The sequence below is a fragment of the Arachis duranensis genome, chromosome 1 (assembly GCF_000817695.3).
Source record: "Arachis duranensis cultivar V14167 chromosome 1, aradu.V14167.gnm2.J7QH, whole genome shotgun sequence".
NCBI classification, from domain to species: Eukaryota; Viridiplantae; Streptophyta; class Magnoliopsida; order Fabales; family Fabaceae; genus Arachis; species Arachis duranensis.
In genome coordinates, this window is record NC_029772.3 from 89,712,494 (window position 1) to 89,728,993 (window position 16,500).

Here is a 16,500-nt window from a genome sequence, read left to right on the forward strand (position 1 = left end):
TGTATCACTAAATACCTTTTTAGTAATTTGACAAAGTAATTTATATTTTATGACTTTTCTCTAAAAGTAGTTTAATATTATAAATTTTTATGCCATAATCTATAATTTTGAGATTAATATAATTTTAAAAAATTTATATTCTCGTATTAATAAACACTAATTTCTAAACTAATTATGTCATTTTTTTTCGTGAACTTAAACTGCTTAGTCCAAAATAACTATATATGCACACAGAAAAAAATTAGCAAAAATCAATAGTGATATCCGTAATCCCAAATTTGTAAGAATTTACTATAATTTAATACGTGGAATGGGTATGAAATTTATGTTAGTACGTGGATTGTAGTGAGATTATGATTATGATGTATTATTGTATGTTATTGAAAAATAGCATTAATGTAAAGATAATTGCACTAAGTGAATATAAAATCGTCAAGTCCACAATGGCGGAGATTGCGTCTTAGCTGTGGCAAATGCAATCATATCCACTCGTTGAAAAGCTTATATGATGATGAAGTTGAAGATAATATTAAGATAACATGAAGATCTCAACTAAATTCATATGGAGACTATGGTCACATGTTTTGATTTAATTTCTACCTTATATTAATCGTACGCTCCTCTATCATTCATTTATCCAACTTCAATGGCTCTAGGGATTCCACGTCACCCTCTTTTTGTGATAAGGTACTACCAAATATCAACTACTATATATTGAAAAAATTTTAAGTTAACTGAAATATATTTTTAATACATTTACAATTCTTCCTATAAATATATCACCACTCTATCTGTCACATGAGTAGCTACTTAATTAATTACTTCAAATAATTTCATTTGGAGGGTTTCTATATGCAGTTATTCAACTATATATATATAAAATATAATAATATGATTAAGGAATAAAATGCAATATTTTATCAATTGGAATGACCTGAAAATTTTTCTTTTTAAATCAAAATTTAACACTTAATTAAAGTTATAATTAGGATCGATAGTATTAATTATTTTATTATGGTAAAAATGAAAAAAAAGTAATTATATTATTATTTTTAGAAAAAAGAAACAGAAAGTAAAAAATATAATTCTGGATACAATCAAGGCTCTTTCAATTTTACTGGTATCGGAGATAGCGATGAAAATATAAAATAGACAAATATCTCTTCAAGAATGTTTTAACTTCATCTTATTGGAAGATACAATATGATATTTTCCCAAATATCTTAATTGGGAAAAGGACATTCATCTCTGAAATACAAACAAAAAATCACCGGACTCATTCCTTTCAACAAATATAATAGTATTTAGTACTACTATCTATTCACATGAAAAATCCATCAACTATTATATATAAAATAGTGTAATTATGGTTGTTCATATTTCTTTTAAGATTTATTTGAAAAATTTAAAAATAATTTTTTTTAATTTTTTATTTGTAAAAATATTAGTATTAATATTTAGTATAACTTTTAAAATTAAATTATAATTTTTTAAGAATCTATTTAAATATTTATGAAAAAATTAAAAAATATTTTTTATTACATTTTTTTAAAATAAATATTTTTAAAACTAAAAAATTAAATATAAAATAATTTATTCATAATTATTTTTAATATAAATATTTATTGTTTAAACTATTTTTTCAAAAAAAACTTAATTACTAAACCTTAATCCATAATTTATACCATTTTGTTTAAGCTATTTAAATTTATTTATGAGAATTCTCCATAGAAATATAATATACCCTTATTTGTTTTAATATTCCCTTATTTCACAAAAAAAATATATAATTCCATCCCACCAGATGGGCACAATAATAATGGAAAATAAATACCCCTATCCCACCCGATAATTTTATTGATGGAGCCATCTTATTCTTAGCTTATTCATATGGAATTAAGGTCGGCGATGTGTCACTGGTTTTTTTAGTTCATTATTTTACGGAATTTAAATTTAGTGAACATATAAAATAAAAGTAAATCAACTACATGAATACCTTAAGTATATACTGAATTACTTGGTTCTACTTTTACATAACATTTTTTTATTTATAAAATATAAAACTAGGTGTCCTATTTAAAGAATTTAGTGAAAAGTCTAATTTTCCCTTACAATAAATACACTATAAATTAACATTATGGACAATCTAATTTATTGAAGGAGATTTAAACATATAACGGTTAGTTTATTAAGAATGAATTAAAATTGATTTATTAAGAGAAGGAACATGAAAATGCAAATTGGGAATAAAAACATAAGTAGCAACAAGAGTGATAATGCGGAAAATAGAGGATAATAGGTGAGAAAAGATTGTTAATAAGGAAGTAAATGAACAAAATAAGGGAAACGTAGTATGATTGAGTGCCACAGATGTAATGGGGAAGACACCAAAAAGGTTGGAATCATTGATAAAAATCCAAAAATCCAAAAACCCACCTCTTCCCTTCATACACGTGAACAACTCAAGAACCGCTAAAGCATATGCCATGTAAGCCCCAGAAAATCTAAACCATCCAATCACACTGTTCCATGTCATCAGATAAGGAGCCTTTCCCATAACATTGTCTTTTGCAGGTATGGGGTACAAATAATAATCCTTTGCCTACTTTCTTTCCTGGCTCTTCTATCCTTAACATTTTAATTACTCAGTTACCAAATTACCCAAACATAAGATAATAACATTATATAATTTTTTTTATATTTTCTTATCATTTTTAATAAAATATTTTGTTTTAAGTACGTGCTAATATTCTTAGCAAGATTTTTGAAAGGTCAATATTTAAACTATACTTCAAGATTTGCGTTACCGAATATAAAAGTTTTTGATGTATTTTATTTGAGCTTTTTTTTTTTAATAGATATTTTGTTTTGTTTTGGAAGAAAATTAATACATATACAAATTATTGGATACAAAACGGCTACTAATTTAAATTAATGATTTTGATTAGCAAGGCTGGCTCAGGTGCATAAAATTTATTTTCAAAATTATAATTATTTAATGAATTTAGTTAATATGTGTTTTTAAAACAAATAATAAATTTATCATTAATAAAAAAAATTAAATATTTTTATTTAATAAATATAAAATAAATTATACTTTTAATAAAAAAACTTTTTGTTTTGTAACTGTAAACACATGTAAGTACATGATAAATTCACATTTATTTAATTCATTGATTTCATTCAATTATTAACTTTGTTCACTTGGCATATCCATAGATACTTATTGAAAGATGAAAAAGCATGAAAGTAGTGAGAATATAGAAGGGTTGAAGGATATAATAGTAAAAGAACAGTGTAAAATAATTGGAGGAAAGAAGGGGTAAAAGTAGAAGAGAGGAGAGTGGTCTCTACTGAGAAGTAGGAATAGCAGAGAAACCGAGCATTGTCTCTTCCTCCGTTGCTACTCATCTCCATAACTCCATTCTTCTTTCTTCCTCACTCTACATCTTGCCACTTGCCTATATGTATAGACACCCCAACGGGTCTTTTCTTTCCTCTTTTTCTTAACCCCTTCAATTCCTCTCTCAAATTAAATACTTCTCTACTTTTCCGGAATCGGTCAACTTTTTCTTTTCTTTCTCTCAATCCAACACACCAATCCTCGTTCTTACTCTTTCTGGGGGGTTTTACTTTACTTTACTTTACCAATCCAGTCCCTTAGATATTTTCTTGCCGGAATTGTTTTTTAATCCTTCAACTCCGGAGACTCTCTTTGGCCTTTTCTTCCATTTGTTTTATTTTAAGTTCTTGTACTTTCTGGGTTTAGGGTTTTGTACTTTTTGTTCCATCAACCATGTTTAGCTGCTAGCTCTTAATTTCTAAAATTGAGAAAGAATTAATAGAATGTCATCATCGTGTTTAAGTGGAGCTGGCGGAAGAACCTATGGCTTCGAATTCGAATTCGTTAAGTCAACATCTTCATCAATCACCAGAACTTCACACACTTCATCATCACCGTCTTCAACAATCTCCGAATCCAGCAACAGCCAGCTGGCAATCTCCACGCGTAAGCCCAGAACCGCTCGCAAGCGACCCAATCAAACCTACAACGAAGCCGCGGCGCTTCTCTCCACCGCATACCCCAACCTCTTCTCATCCAACACCCTCAAAAGCTTCGCCAAACCATCGCCGCAATACAGTAACGGTAATATTTCCAATACGGCGTCGTTTTTGGACGACTCGTCGGACCTGTTGTTGCCGTTCAGGGTGTTCGATACGTCGTCGTTTCTGCTCCACCAGTACAAGCCGTCGTGCTTCGCGGTGGAGCCTAAAGTGGTGAGTGTGCAGCACGAGAAGCCATGCCAGAGCCCAGGGGAGATAAGCTCCAGGGTGAATTCCTTGGAATTGGAGGACCATAACAATAACCATTGCTGCGCCGGAGAAGACGATTTCGATGCCGAATCGATGCTCGACGAGGAAATCGAGGAGGGAATTGATAGCATCATGGGGAGCGGGGTAGAATTGGAATCGTCCTCCATTGATGGAGCTTCTTCGGATAATAATCCGTGGAGTTGTTTTGGCGGGAAACTGGATTTCCGGCTAGGGTTGCGGAGGGCCGGAGTGAGGGCTCTCCGAAGCGCCGACGACGGCAATTGGTGGAATTTCCCGGCGGTTGATATCCTTCAGATATCGCCTAAGGCCGTAAACAAGCCTGCGCCGCAACAACCGGTGGCTGCGGCAGCTGAAAAGGCGAAGAAGAAGAAGAAGAAGGTGGAGAAACCGAGCGTTGAGGTGAAGAATAAGAGCGATGAATTTCCGAAGCTGAATAATATTCATGCCGCTGTTCCGAAATTGAATTCCGGATTGATGTTGAAATTGAATTACGACGGTGTCAGGGATAGTTGGTCCGACAGGGGCTCGCCGTTCGGCGACGACGGCTCAGCCTCCGACTTGCCGGGAAATGACGTCACCGTACGTCTCTAATCATATTTTTTTTATTTATTACTGTTGGCACCTTAATTCCTTAAACCCCTCAAAGTTTTTCCTTTGTTTATTTTTAATTGTCTTTTTCCTTATGTTAATTTGACTTCTATTTTTTGTTGCATTAGATTAACTTATTTCAAAAATTTAGACATACTTTATAATTTATAGTAATTCATAATTATACAAGTTACAAAGTTTGGACTTTGGAGTTCACTATTTGGTCGGCATTTTAATCACGTGGAGCGTTAGAATCACACCTTTTCACTCTTCAACAATAAAAAGTATTTCATACTTTCATGCATATCATGCTCCCTTCTTATTTAATTTACTTCCCAAAGTTCTATGCTTTTGAAAACATTCCCTAAACTAATATTTAATTAATTGTTTCCAACTTTCCCTTCGTTGGTTGGCCTACAAAAGGTTTTTGTTTTTCCTTACAAGATCTCATTTTCTTATTATTTATTGTAGCCTTTTCCAAATAAGTGGTGGTACCATTCCGAACACGTTCGTTTATTATGAGGAGGAAATATTTATGTTAAATATTTAATTGAAAATAGAAAATACATTGTGCAAGAGATGTCACGGTTGAAGGGTGTATGAGTGTGTATTATGATGCCGAAGCACGTAATAATTACAGCTTGTAACGGTTTTGAATTGTTTTGGACTTTGGTGCAGGCACGATTGTCACAAATCGATTTGTTATGGGAGAATGGGGGAATGAGAGAGGCTAGCGTGCTTCGCTACAAAGAAAAGCGGCGTACACGCCTCTTCTCGAAGAAGATCAGGTACCAAGTCAGGAAGGTCAACGCAGATCGACGGCCCAGAATGCAGGTACGACCCAGCTGAGTTCAGGACATTCCAGCAAAAATTATATATATGTTTTAGCAGTATTTTATGTGTCACAAAAGGGGAAAACAAAATCTCCTTCATGATTTTGAGATAGTGATAACAATTTGGTAATGAGGTGCGTCACAGATCGAGAGTATTTCTTTTTTGTTATGGAGAGTGGACCCTAGCATAGCGTGCTTGCTCACTTTCGTCCAACTTTTTGAGGATCTATCTTATTCAAATTATTTGCTATGTTTAGGATTTTCATTTTCATATGCATTCTTATTTTCAATCAATTAATAAGTCCTAAAATATGTTACGGACTTGCTCATTCTCTATCTATAAAGCTATTCTCGAGATTCTTTAATTTTATAGAGGGCAAAAAAAGAAGGTAATAATGTTAAATCTACGTTACCATGTCACATGAGTCGTACGTAAATCCCTATAAGGGTTCCGATATTTTCAATTTTAGTGTTGTGTCCGACAGTTAAGCAACGAAGTATTGTTTAATAACTTAAAAATAATTAAGGGGAGGTTTGACTAAAACAAACATTTGTAAGTTTAAAAGGAAAAAAAAAACACATAAAATTGAATTATGGCTTCTTCATTGTGTTAAGACTTGAGGTAACAGGTGTACCTTGTTTGTGATGTGGCAGGGACGATTTGTTAGGAGGGCGATTTCTAGCTCAAATGCGCACAGTTGAACATGCTTATTTGTGACCTTCCTTTTAAAAATAAAGTTTTAATTCTTGTAACCTTTTCTTTAAAAAATTCCTCTTCACTTTTTGCGGTATTCTTCCTTCCTTTACTGAAAGAACCAAAGTGGTAAAAGAGGCATCCTAAGACTAGGATAAAGCAATGAAGAACTCACAAAAACAAAACACCAACAACAATAATAATTGGCTACAACTCGATAAGCTAAGAACTAATCTGTTGCAGTTTTGAATTCTATTTAAGAGTTTACTATTAGTCAATAAATTACTGTTATACAAGACAAAATTCAAATTAAGCGAATAAGTAAACTGACTACTCAACCAACTCAAGTTGGTTAATTGGCTAAGATTCTATAACAGTTAACAGTTTGACTTGCTTCACACTATGGGCCTCTAGATTCTCTTTGGTTTCTACTATGTTCCAATGTATGTGCTACTTATTTAGTATGAGGATTCTTTGATTAAACCAAATGTCCATAATTGCTGCTTTCATGTTTGTTTGGCATTTTTAGCGATTTCGATTATGTAATTCTGGTGCTACTGATTCCTATTACTTGAGCTTGAGTGGTTGGAAATTTGGTCCTCAGGTCTGAAAAGTGAATGGTGTGACTTGTTTCCAGGAAAAAAAAATTCTTTAAACGGTCGGAGGAGATAGTAGCAAGCCTAGAAGAGCTGGTTAAAGTACCGTTTTCCTTAATATATTTTTATATTGGTTGATGATGGGAGTTAAACTTGTACAGTAGTTATTTAATATTTATAAGGACATACTTATGCATATCATACAACACAAATGAATCGGCTATTCGATACTGTCTTAAACTCTACAGCTTAGATATCTCATGACTTGTCTAGATGATGCGAAGCCGGAACAACAACAGTTGCCTGAGCATAACGAAATCGAAGATGGGCTTGTGTCTGCCTCATCAAAGGAATCCTCGTTAACTACTAACTCTCAGCTTGGCAAAAATCCATAAATACAAGAATCATCCGACTAAAGTCCTCACACTGATTTGAATCAATCGTGTTATGTTCATGCGTTCATACAAATTGTGCATATGGATCCATTAGTATAAATGTTTCAACCTGAAATATTTGTTGTTTCGAATTGTGGTATATACCTTGAATCTATTCAGTTATGTAAATAGAGTACTAATATTGGATTGATGCCATAAAAACGCAAACAAATAAATCATGTCAAGGAAGGTATGGCAAAGTCAATAAAATTGCAAATAAATTTTATGACGATACATATTGCGCAAGTTAATAAAAAAAGATTAATTGTTAGTTGATTAAGTTAGTTTTTATTATTATTATTATTATTATTATTATTATTATTATTATTATTATTATTATTATTAAGGATAAAATGTAAAACTAGCAAGCCACATGAAATGTGAAGCTGAGTGGAGAGATAATATTCAATTAAAGAAATGTCGTTCGAGATTACCATCACAGTTTAGTGTATTATGTAATGCATGAACACAATAATGCTATTCGTAAGTCGAGCAATTCGGATTGCTTTCAATTCTATTTGTATATATTATCTTTTACGTATAAATTAAGCAAAACAAGATGATACACTCACGATACATGGATTTGTTCACCTTTTGACCAATAGTGAAGCTGGTTTCCCAAAATGTTTTATTGTCTTTATTTATTATTTTTTTTCCTAACACAGTTTTGCTACTGGCTAGAGAGTAAAGAAAAATATTCGCCGTCATCTTATATCGTACAAAAGACATCATATTATTTGTCAAGAGAAGAGTAAAATGTTAGGGGATTAGATCAACATTTTTAGTAAATAAAAAATATTAAATAGTGTTGATTCAAATACAAGAAAAAAGAAAATGTTGGAAGTAATGTTATTATTTATATACAAGGATATCATGTCCATGTAATGCAGCTATGAAATCAAAGAATGAAGACAAGAGTAACGTTACTCGAAGAGTCGAAGCATATGAATTTCAGTTATACACTTATACTGAATAACTTAAAATAATATTCATACATGAGATTTAGTTTTAATGAGTGCACTTGGTTGGTATATTTGGTAGGTGCTGACATTCTTCTTCCTTGAGCATAGCCACTTGTCTAAGGTTTCTGACTAGATCCTTCACTATGAAGCTGCATTTGTGACCCATCTGTAGAACAATGGAATAATTGTGAATGTGAGTAATGAAGAGAAGAGCATATAGAATTGTGGTTCGGTTACGTACGTGAGCAATAATGGTGATGTCAAGAGTGTTTCCAAATGGAAAGACGTTACTGCTGGAAATGGAAAGATGGAGGAGTTGAAGTTGGGAGAGTATTTGGATGAGAACGCCGTATTGAGTGGCACAGTGAATTTTGATGAGCACTTGCTTCCCCAACACAGTACAAGGTCCATAGAGAGGACATGTTACCACTTACGGCCGAAAACAAAGCCCATACATATATAGGAGTCATAGTCGAAGACATGCTTTCTGTCAAAAAAAAAAAAGGCATGCTTAATGCTTTTGATGGATAACATTAATATACCATCTCATTTGATCAAACATGTTGAGCGTTTATGGTTTATAAGACCCAACATACAACCAAATCATATAGTTACGGAGAACCTTAAACTAGAAAGTTATTGAATCATCTATAGAACAAGAAAGCAGGAGCAGTGGAGGAAAAGTGGAGGAGCAGGAGCAAGAGGGAAAGGTGATTAAGATTAAGAGACGTGTGTGCGCGCGTAAGTTTGAATATTAGGTGTAGCCTTGTCCACAAGCTGGCGTTCCAGCACTGCCGTTTCATCACTGCCAATCCTAATTCCAATTCCAATTCCAATCCCCAACGAGGAGCCTTCATCATTCTTCACCTCTGTCTTCAACTTCTCCTCTGAAAACCCTAGGATCGAGGAAACCCGCGGCCTCATGCATCTCTTCCCCGACCAAGATCCCCTTTCTACCTTCCCTTTTGGACGCAAACCCTTCGTCTGCGTCATCGGTGTCCCCAATCACATGACCTACGCGACTTCTGCCAGTTCTGTGGTACCTTCCTTCACCACATCCTTGAGATGCGCATTGTCAGGTACTACCCTACCTCCTTCCCCCGTCTGTTCTTCCCTTCACTACTCTCTTACTTTCTTTCCTTCTTGCTTCAGAATGGATGGAACGGAAGATCAGTACAGCGTTTTGATCCGCTTCAATGATCAAGGCTCCACCGACAGCTTGTTCAAGCATTACAATGGCCGCCGTTTCTCCTCTCTGGAGGTCCTTCTCCATTCTCTTTTCTCCATTAGCTGCCTCTCTCACTGCCTCGTACTTGTTCTTCTTATTTCAATTGTAGGTTGAGGTTTGCCGTGTTCTTTTCACGTTGGATGTGCAGTACACTGGTTCCGTTGAACATGCCCAACCATCCAATGCTACCTCCACTGAACAGCCCACATGTCCAGTTTGCCTTGGTACAACATCCCCTTTGGATATGCATTGCCCACTCTCACTATTATATTATCCATCACCATCTATGACTCTAACCGTATTTTGTGTTGTCTGCAGAGTCGTTAGATCAAGACACCAGTGGAATTCTCACTACTATATGTAATCATTCCTTTCATTGTTCGTGCATATCAAAATGGGCTGATTCTTCTTGTCCTGTAAGTCCCTCTAGAGCCAATTTTTTTTCTGTGCATCACATTCATTAACATGTACATAGCGTACACTTGACTTTCCTGTTTGAACTATTTTGCGTGCTTGCCAGGTTGGGTGTTTGAATTCATTGTTCTTTTCAGACTTTTCATTAATTTAGCTAGCATGTCTAAATAAGTTTGATGTAGTGCTAGTTATTGAATCTCTGTACTTGTCTGCTTAGTAATTTCCCACTATTTTATTCAGGTGTACCGCTATTGCCAACAGCAAGCAGAAAAATCCATATGTTCTGTTTGTCGGAACACTGAGAACCTTTGGATATGTATTATATGTGGGTTTGTTGGTTGTGGAAGGTGAGAGAATTTCTCTTCAACCCTTATTTTTTATACTGCTTCTATCCTGAATGTATCTCAGCCATATGTATCTTATTCCTGAGACAATGGTGTCTCAGATATAAAGCAGGACATGCCATCATGCACTGGAAAGAGACACAACATTGCTATGCCCTAGATGTGGAAACCAAACGTGTGTGGGATTTTGTGGGAGACAACTACGTTCATAGACTTATTCAGTCCAAAACCGATGGGAAGTTGGTTGAGCTGAACACTCACTGTGTTCATGCAGAGAATGGGTGTGGAAGTTGCAGCTGTGAAGATAATTCTATGAGCGAGGCGTTACTTAATAGTAAAGTTGAAGCTGTAATGTTGCAAAACTAGTCAAATAGTTTTTTTCTGAAATCTTGGCTTCTGTATGTTTAATTTTATTTTTTACATTTGCAGATTGTCAATGAGTACAATGAGTTGCTTGCTACTCAACTTGAAAACCAAAAATCTGTAAGTGGATTCTAGTAGTCATTTACAGTGAATCGGCTGAGGCTGTATCATGTCCAACATCCTCGTTTTGCTCACTTTTCTATGTGTTTATTGAAGTATTTTGAGTTGTTGTTGCAAGAGGTAAAAGAAGAAACTGAGAGAAAAATCTCTAAAGCTGTTCAAAAGGCTGTCAGTCTTAAACAGCAGAAGATTCAGGCCAAGATTAACAGATGTAACAAAGAGAAGAAATTTCTGAAGGAGGTAATAAGTTGTAATCCATCGTTAAGAATTTCTTATGAAAAATTCCCATTCCATAATCACAAGACCTCATTAATATATCATAAAGACAGGAAATTGTATTACAAATGTTTATATGTGTTTTGTGTCTACCGCTTAATAAGAATCTTGTTAAAAATGAGGATGCTTGGAAAGCAAAGTTGCTTGAGATTGAGGAGAGGTATTCTTTTTCATCTTTTATATCTTTCTTATGGGTGATGTGTTCTTCATAAAATAGTTACTCTTTATGTGCTACTTATTTAGTCTGAGGATTCTTTGATTAAACCAAATGTCCATAATTACTGCTTTCATGTTTGTTTGAAAATTTTAGTGATTTTGATTATGTAATTCTGGTGTTAATGATTCCTATTACTTGAGCTTTAGTGGTTGGAAATTCGGTCCAAAGGTCTGAAAAGTGAATGGTGTGACTTGTTTCTAGGAAAAAAAATTCTTTAAACGGTCAGAGGAGAGAGTAGCAAGCTTGGAAGAGCTGGTTAAAGTACCGTTTTCCTTAATATATTTGTATATTGGTTGATGGTGGGAGTTAAACTTGTACAGTAGTTATTTAATATTTATAAGGACGTACTTATGCATATCATACAACACAAATGGATCGGCTATTTGATACTGTCTTAAACTCTGCAGCTAAGATATCTCATGACTTGTCTAGATGATGCGAAGCCGGAACAACAACAGTTGCCTGAGCATAACGAAATCAAAGATGGGCTTTTGTCTGCCTCATCAAAGGAATCCTCGTCAACTACTAACTCTCAACTTGGCAAAAATCCATAAATACAAGAATCATCTGACTAAAGTCCTCACACTGATTTGAATCAATCGTGTTATGTTCATGCGTTCATACAAATTGTGCAAATGGATCCATTAGTATAGATGTTTCAATCTGAAATGTTTGTTGTTTCGAACTGTGGTGTGTACCTTGAATCTATTCAGTTATGTAAATAGAGTACTAATATTGGATTGATGCCATAAAAATGCAAACAAATAAATCATGTCAATGAAGGTATGGCAAAGTCAATAAAATTGTAGATAAATTTTATGACGATACATATTGCACAAGTTGATAAAAAAAGATTAATTGTTAGTTGATTAAGTTAGTTATTATTATTATTATTATTATTATTATTATTATTATTATTATTATTATTATTATTATTATTATTAAGGATAAAATGTAAAACTAGCAAGCCACATGAAATGCGAAGCTGAGTGGAGAGATAATATTCAATTGAAGAAATGAAGTTCGAGATTACCATCACAGTTTAGTGTATTATGTAATGCATGAACACAATAATGCTATTCGTAAGTCGAGCAACTCGGATCGCTTTCAATTCTATTTGTATATATTATCTTTTACGTATAAATTAAGCAAAACAAGATGATACACTCATGATACATGGATTTGTTCACCTTTTGACCAATAGTGAAGCTTGTTTCCCAAAATGTTTTATTGTCTTTATTTATTATTTTTTTCCCTAACACAGTTTTGCTACTGGCTAGAGAGTAAAGAAAAATATTCGCCGTAATCTTATATCGTATACAAAAGACATCATATTATTTGTCAAGAGAAGAGTAAAATATTAGGGGATTAGATCAATATTTTTAGCAAATAAAAAATATTAATTAGTGTTGATTCAAATACAAGAAAAAAGAAAATGTTGGAAGTAATGTTATTATTTATATACAAAGATATCATGTCCATGTAATGCAGCTATGAAGTCAAAGAATGAAGACAAGAGTAACGTAACTCGAAGAGTCGAAGTATATGAATTTCAGTTATACACTTATACTGAATAACTTAAAATAATATTCATACATGAGATGTAGTTTTAATAAGTGCACTTGGTTGGTGTTCATACCCTGGGTTAAGCTGTCTGACCCGGATGTTTAGCGACAAGCCGACCGACCTCTTCAGGTCAGACTATCCGACCTCTTCTCAAAGAGCTCGGCCAATACCCGAGCTCTTCTCAAAGAGCTTGGCCAAATCGTTAAAGGAGCCCAAAGCAGGCCCACAACGAAGGAACACAGCCCAATCTAAAGGCAGCTAAAGCCCAAAAAGATAAAGGCGGTTCCGCTAAAGATAAGATGACTTCACTCAAAGATAAGATAAGATAAGATAACTATCTTATCTCCAGAGAGGTCACTCCTCACCATTATAAATAAATTGGAGCACCCATGTATAACTCATACTCTGATTCTACTCAATACCTGCTTAATACCTTTGCTAACTTAAGCATCGGAGGCCCTTGCAGGTACCCCCACCCTCTGGGGACGAAGGATCAGCAGGACTTTCAGTCTTACAAGTCAGACACACCAGCTCCGGCCGCTACACACCTGCCGGACACGTCGGCTCCGACCAACACAGAAGATCTCGACCGAGATTGACCTACAGTTTCAGGTAACCCTCGGAACATTGGTGCCGTTGCCGGGGAACTTGGAAGTCATCCCACCACCATGGCGGACAACCATGACAACGACCACGATTCAGATCTAGAGGATAGAACGCCGCAAAAAAATGCGGACACTACACCAAAGGATACTCCTCAACTTAACAACGAAAAGGATTCTCCAAATACGGGAGCCATGGAGGCGCTTCAAGACCGTTTAAAACAACTAGAAGAAGCCCTACATCAACGAGAGGCTGAGAAAGACCTGCAAAGGGAGATAAAGCGACGCCGGGAATTGGAGGACAAACTCCTAAAAAACTCGAAGCCGATCTCAAGGCCAAAGCTAATCGATCCTCTCATGAGGATAGCCCCTGCAAGGACTAAGATCCATTCACCAAAGAGATCATGAAAGCTAAAGGTCCCAAAGGACTTCAAAGCTCCAGACATGACCCCGTACGACGGCACATCAGATCCAAGCCATCATCTTAGCAATTTCAGAAGTAGGATGTATTTCACGGAGGCCTCAGATGCAATCCGTTATTCTCCATCCAGAGGGACAAAGCCAAACACGCACCGAGCCTATTAGGAATCAAGCAAGGAGATCGAGAGAAGCCTTCGCAACTACATGGAAAGATTCAATAAAACATGTCTGGGCATACAAAGTGCCGACAGAAGCAGCTATCAGGGGCCTCATCAATGGTCTACGAGAAGGACCTTTTAGCCACTCAATATCCAAGAAGCACCCAAACATCTCTAAACGAGGTACAAGAATGAGTAGAGAAGTACATCAACATGGAGGAAAACTCTCGACTAGGAGAGATCTCAAAAACCGAACATTCATACTCCTCTCGGGATAAGGATAAAGAGTCCAAGAAAAAAGAAGATCAACATGGAGAGAAGCCTAGAAAATACCACAATTACACCCCTTCGGGTGTCTCTTGTGGATGTCTACCAAGAAATATGCAATACTGAGAAGATCCCACCACCTCGCCCAATCCAAAACCAAAGAGGTCGGACGCGTTGAGGGTCCACCTCACACCGAAGAGGTCGGACGAGTTAAAGGTTCACCTCACACTGAAGAGGCGGGACGTGTTGAAAGTCCACCTCACACCGAAGAGGTCGGACGCATTGAAGGTCCACCTCACACCGAAGAGGTCGGACGCGTTGAAGGTCCACCTCACACCAAAGAGGTCGGACAAGTTGAAGGTCCACCTCACACCAAAGAGGTCGGACAAGTCGAACGTCCACCTCACACCCCTGAGAGACATGTTCATGGAGGATTCGCAGGAGGAAGGATCTCTAAATCATCTCAAAGGACACCTCAAAGAGGTATATTAAGGAATGGAGAGAGGTTTGAATAGGACTACGGGGTGAAAACAAGCCTTCCGAGATTTCGAAAGTTCTTGGGGCAACCACCCATTCTTACCCAACCAAGGGAAAGTGAAAAGCTCATATTATACCTCGTAGTGGGAAGTCTGGCAATAGCCTCATCACCAGTTAAAGAAGACAAAAGTGGGAAACAACCCGTCTACTTCATCATCAAGGCTCTACAAGGGGCCGAACTAAACTATCAAGAGATAGAGCAGTTCGCCTACGCCCTCATACTCACCTCTCGATGACTCCACCTATACTTTCAAGCTCACGCTATCAGAGTTCGGACCAACCAGCCCATAGAAGGCATCCTACAGAAAATAGACTTAACAGGAAGAATTCTACAGTGGGCAGTCAAGTTATCCGAAATCGATCTTCGACATAAAGCTAGATAGCCATCAAATCACAGTATCTGGCCAACTTTATTACAGAGTACACTGACACCCCAGAAAATCCTACAAAATAGAAACTCTACATGGACGACTCTTCAAACGAAACCGGGAGTGGTGCAGGCGTAATTATATAAAGCAATTAGGGAAGCAAAATCAAGCTAAATGACCAAGCTAAATACGAGGCACTACTCGCTGGTTTAAGGCTAGCTAAGAAGGTAGGAGCTCACAATGGCCAGTGATTCACAAGTAATCACCTCACAAATAGAAGGGAGCAACCAAGCTGAGAATCCCACCATGAAAAAATACCTCGGGTAATTCGGGGGACCCTGGACAAAACTAGAAAACAGCTCAGACAATTCGGGGGACCCTGGACAAAAACAGAAAATAGCTCGGACATTTCGGGGAATATGAAGTCCGACACATACCTCGGGAGCAGAATGCCCGAGCTGATGCACTTTCAAAATCAGCCAGTACCAACAGCTCGGACAATTCGGGAAATATGAAGTCCGACACATACCTCGGGAGCAGAATGCCCGAGCTGATGCACTTTCAAAATCAGCCAACACCAAACCAGGGGGCAATAATAGAAGCTTCATCCAGGCTACATTACTAGACCACAACAAGGAAGGAAAACAAACCCTCTCCTCAGAGTCTGACGACACTGGCTGATGAGCGGATAATTTGTACGCTTTTTGGCATTGTTTTTAGTATGTTTTTAGTATGTTCTAGTTAGTTTTTAGTATATTTTTATTAGTTTTTAGTTAAAATTCACTTTTCTAGACTTTACTATGAGTTTGTGTGTTTTTCTGTGATTTCAGGTATTTTCTGGCTGAAATTGAGGGATCTGAGCAAAAATCTGATTCAGAGACTAAAAAGGACTGCAGATGCTGTTGGATTCTGACCTCCCTGCACTCGAAGTAGATTTTCTGGAGCTACAGAAGCCCAATTGGCGCGCTCTCAACGGCGTTGTAAAGTAGACATCCTGGGCTTTCTAGCAATATATGATAGTCTATACTTTGCCCAAAATTTGATGGCCCAAACCGGCGTTCAAAGTCACCATCAGAATTCCCAGCGTTAAACGCTGGAACTGGCACAAGGATGGGAGTTAAACGCCCAAACTGGCATGAAAGCTGGCGTTTAACTCCAAGAAGAGTCTCTACACAAAT

The 16,500-nt window shown here is 36.2% G+C and overlaps 1 protein-coding gene and 1 pseudogene across 2 annotated transcripts; both read left to right on the forward strand.

The window, feature by feature from the left end:
* The first annotated feature begins 3,312 nt into the window (after positions 1-3,312).
* On the forward strand, positions 3,313-7,517 carry LOC107496352 (protein CHLOROPLAST IMPORT APPARATUS 2). 2 transcript variants are annotated; one of them, XM_052260758.1, is made up of 3 exons: positions 3,313-4,914; positions 5,602-5,757; positions 7,295-7,517. In XM_052260758.1, the coding sequence occupies exons 1-3, from the start codon at positions 3,847-3,849 to the stop codon at positions 7,439-7,441; spliced, it is 1,371 nt and encodes a 456-aa protein (XP_052116718.1). In that variant the 5' UTR covers positions 3,313-3,846; the 3' UTR covers positions 7,442-7,517. The 2 variants fall into 2 exon arrangements, with proteins under 2 accessions (XP_052116718.1, XP_015973072.1); XM_016117586.3 differs by lacking the exon at positions 7,295-7,517 and adding an exon at positions 6,411-6,540 and having other exon boundaries at positions 3,315-4,914.
* Positions 7,518-9,070: 1,553 nt separating this feature from the next.
* Positions 9,071-12,118, forward strand: LOC107458080 (BRAP2 RING ZnF UBP domain-containing protein 2-like; annotated as a pseudogene).
* The last annotated feature ends 4,382 nt before the right edge of the window (positions 12,119-16,500 follow it).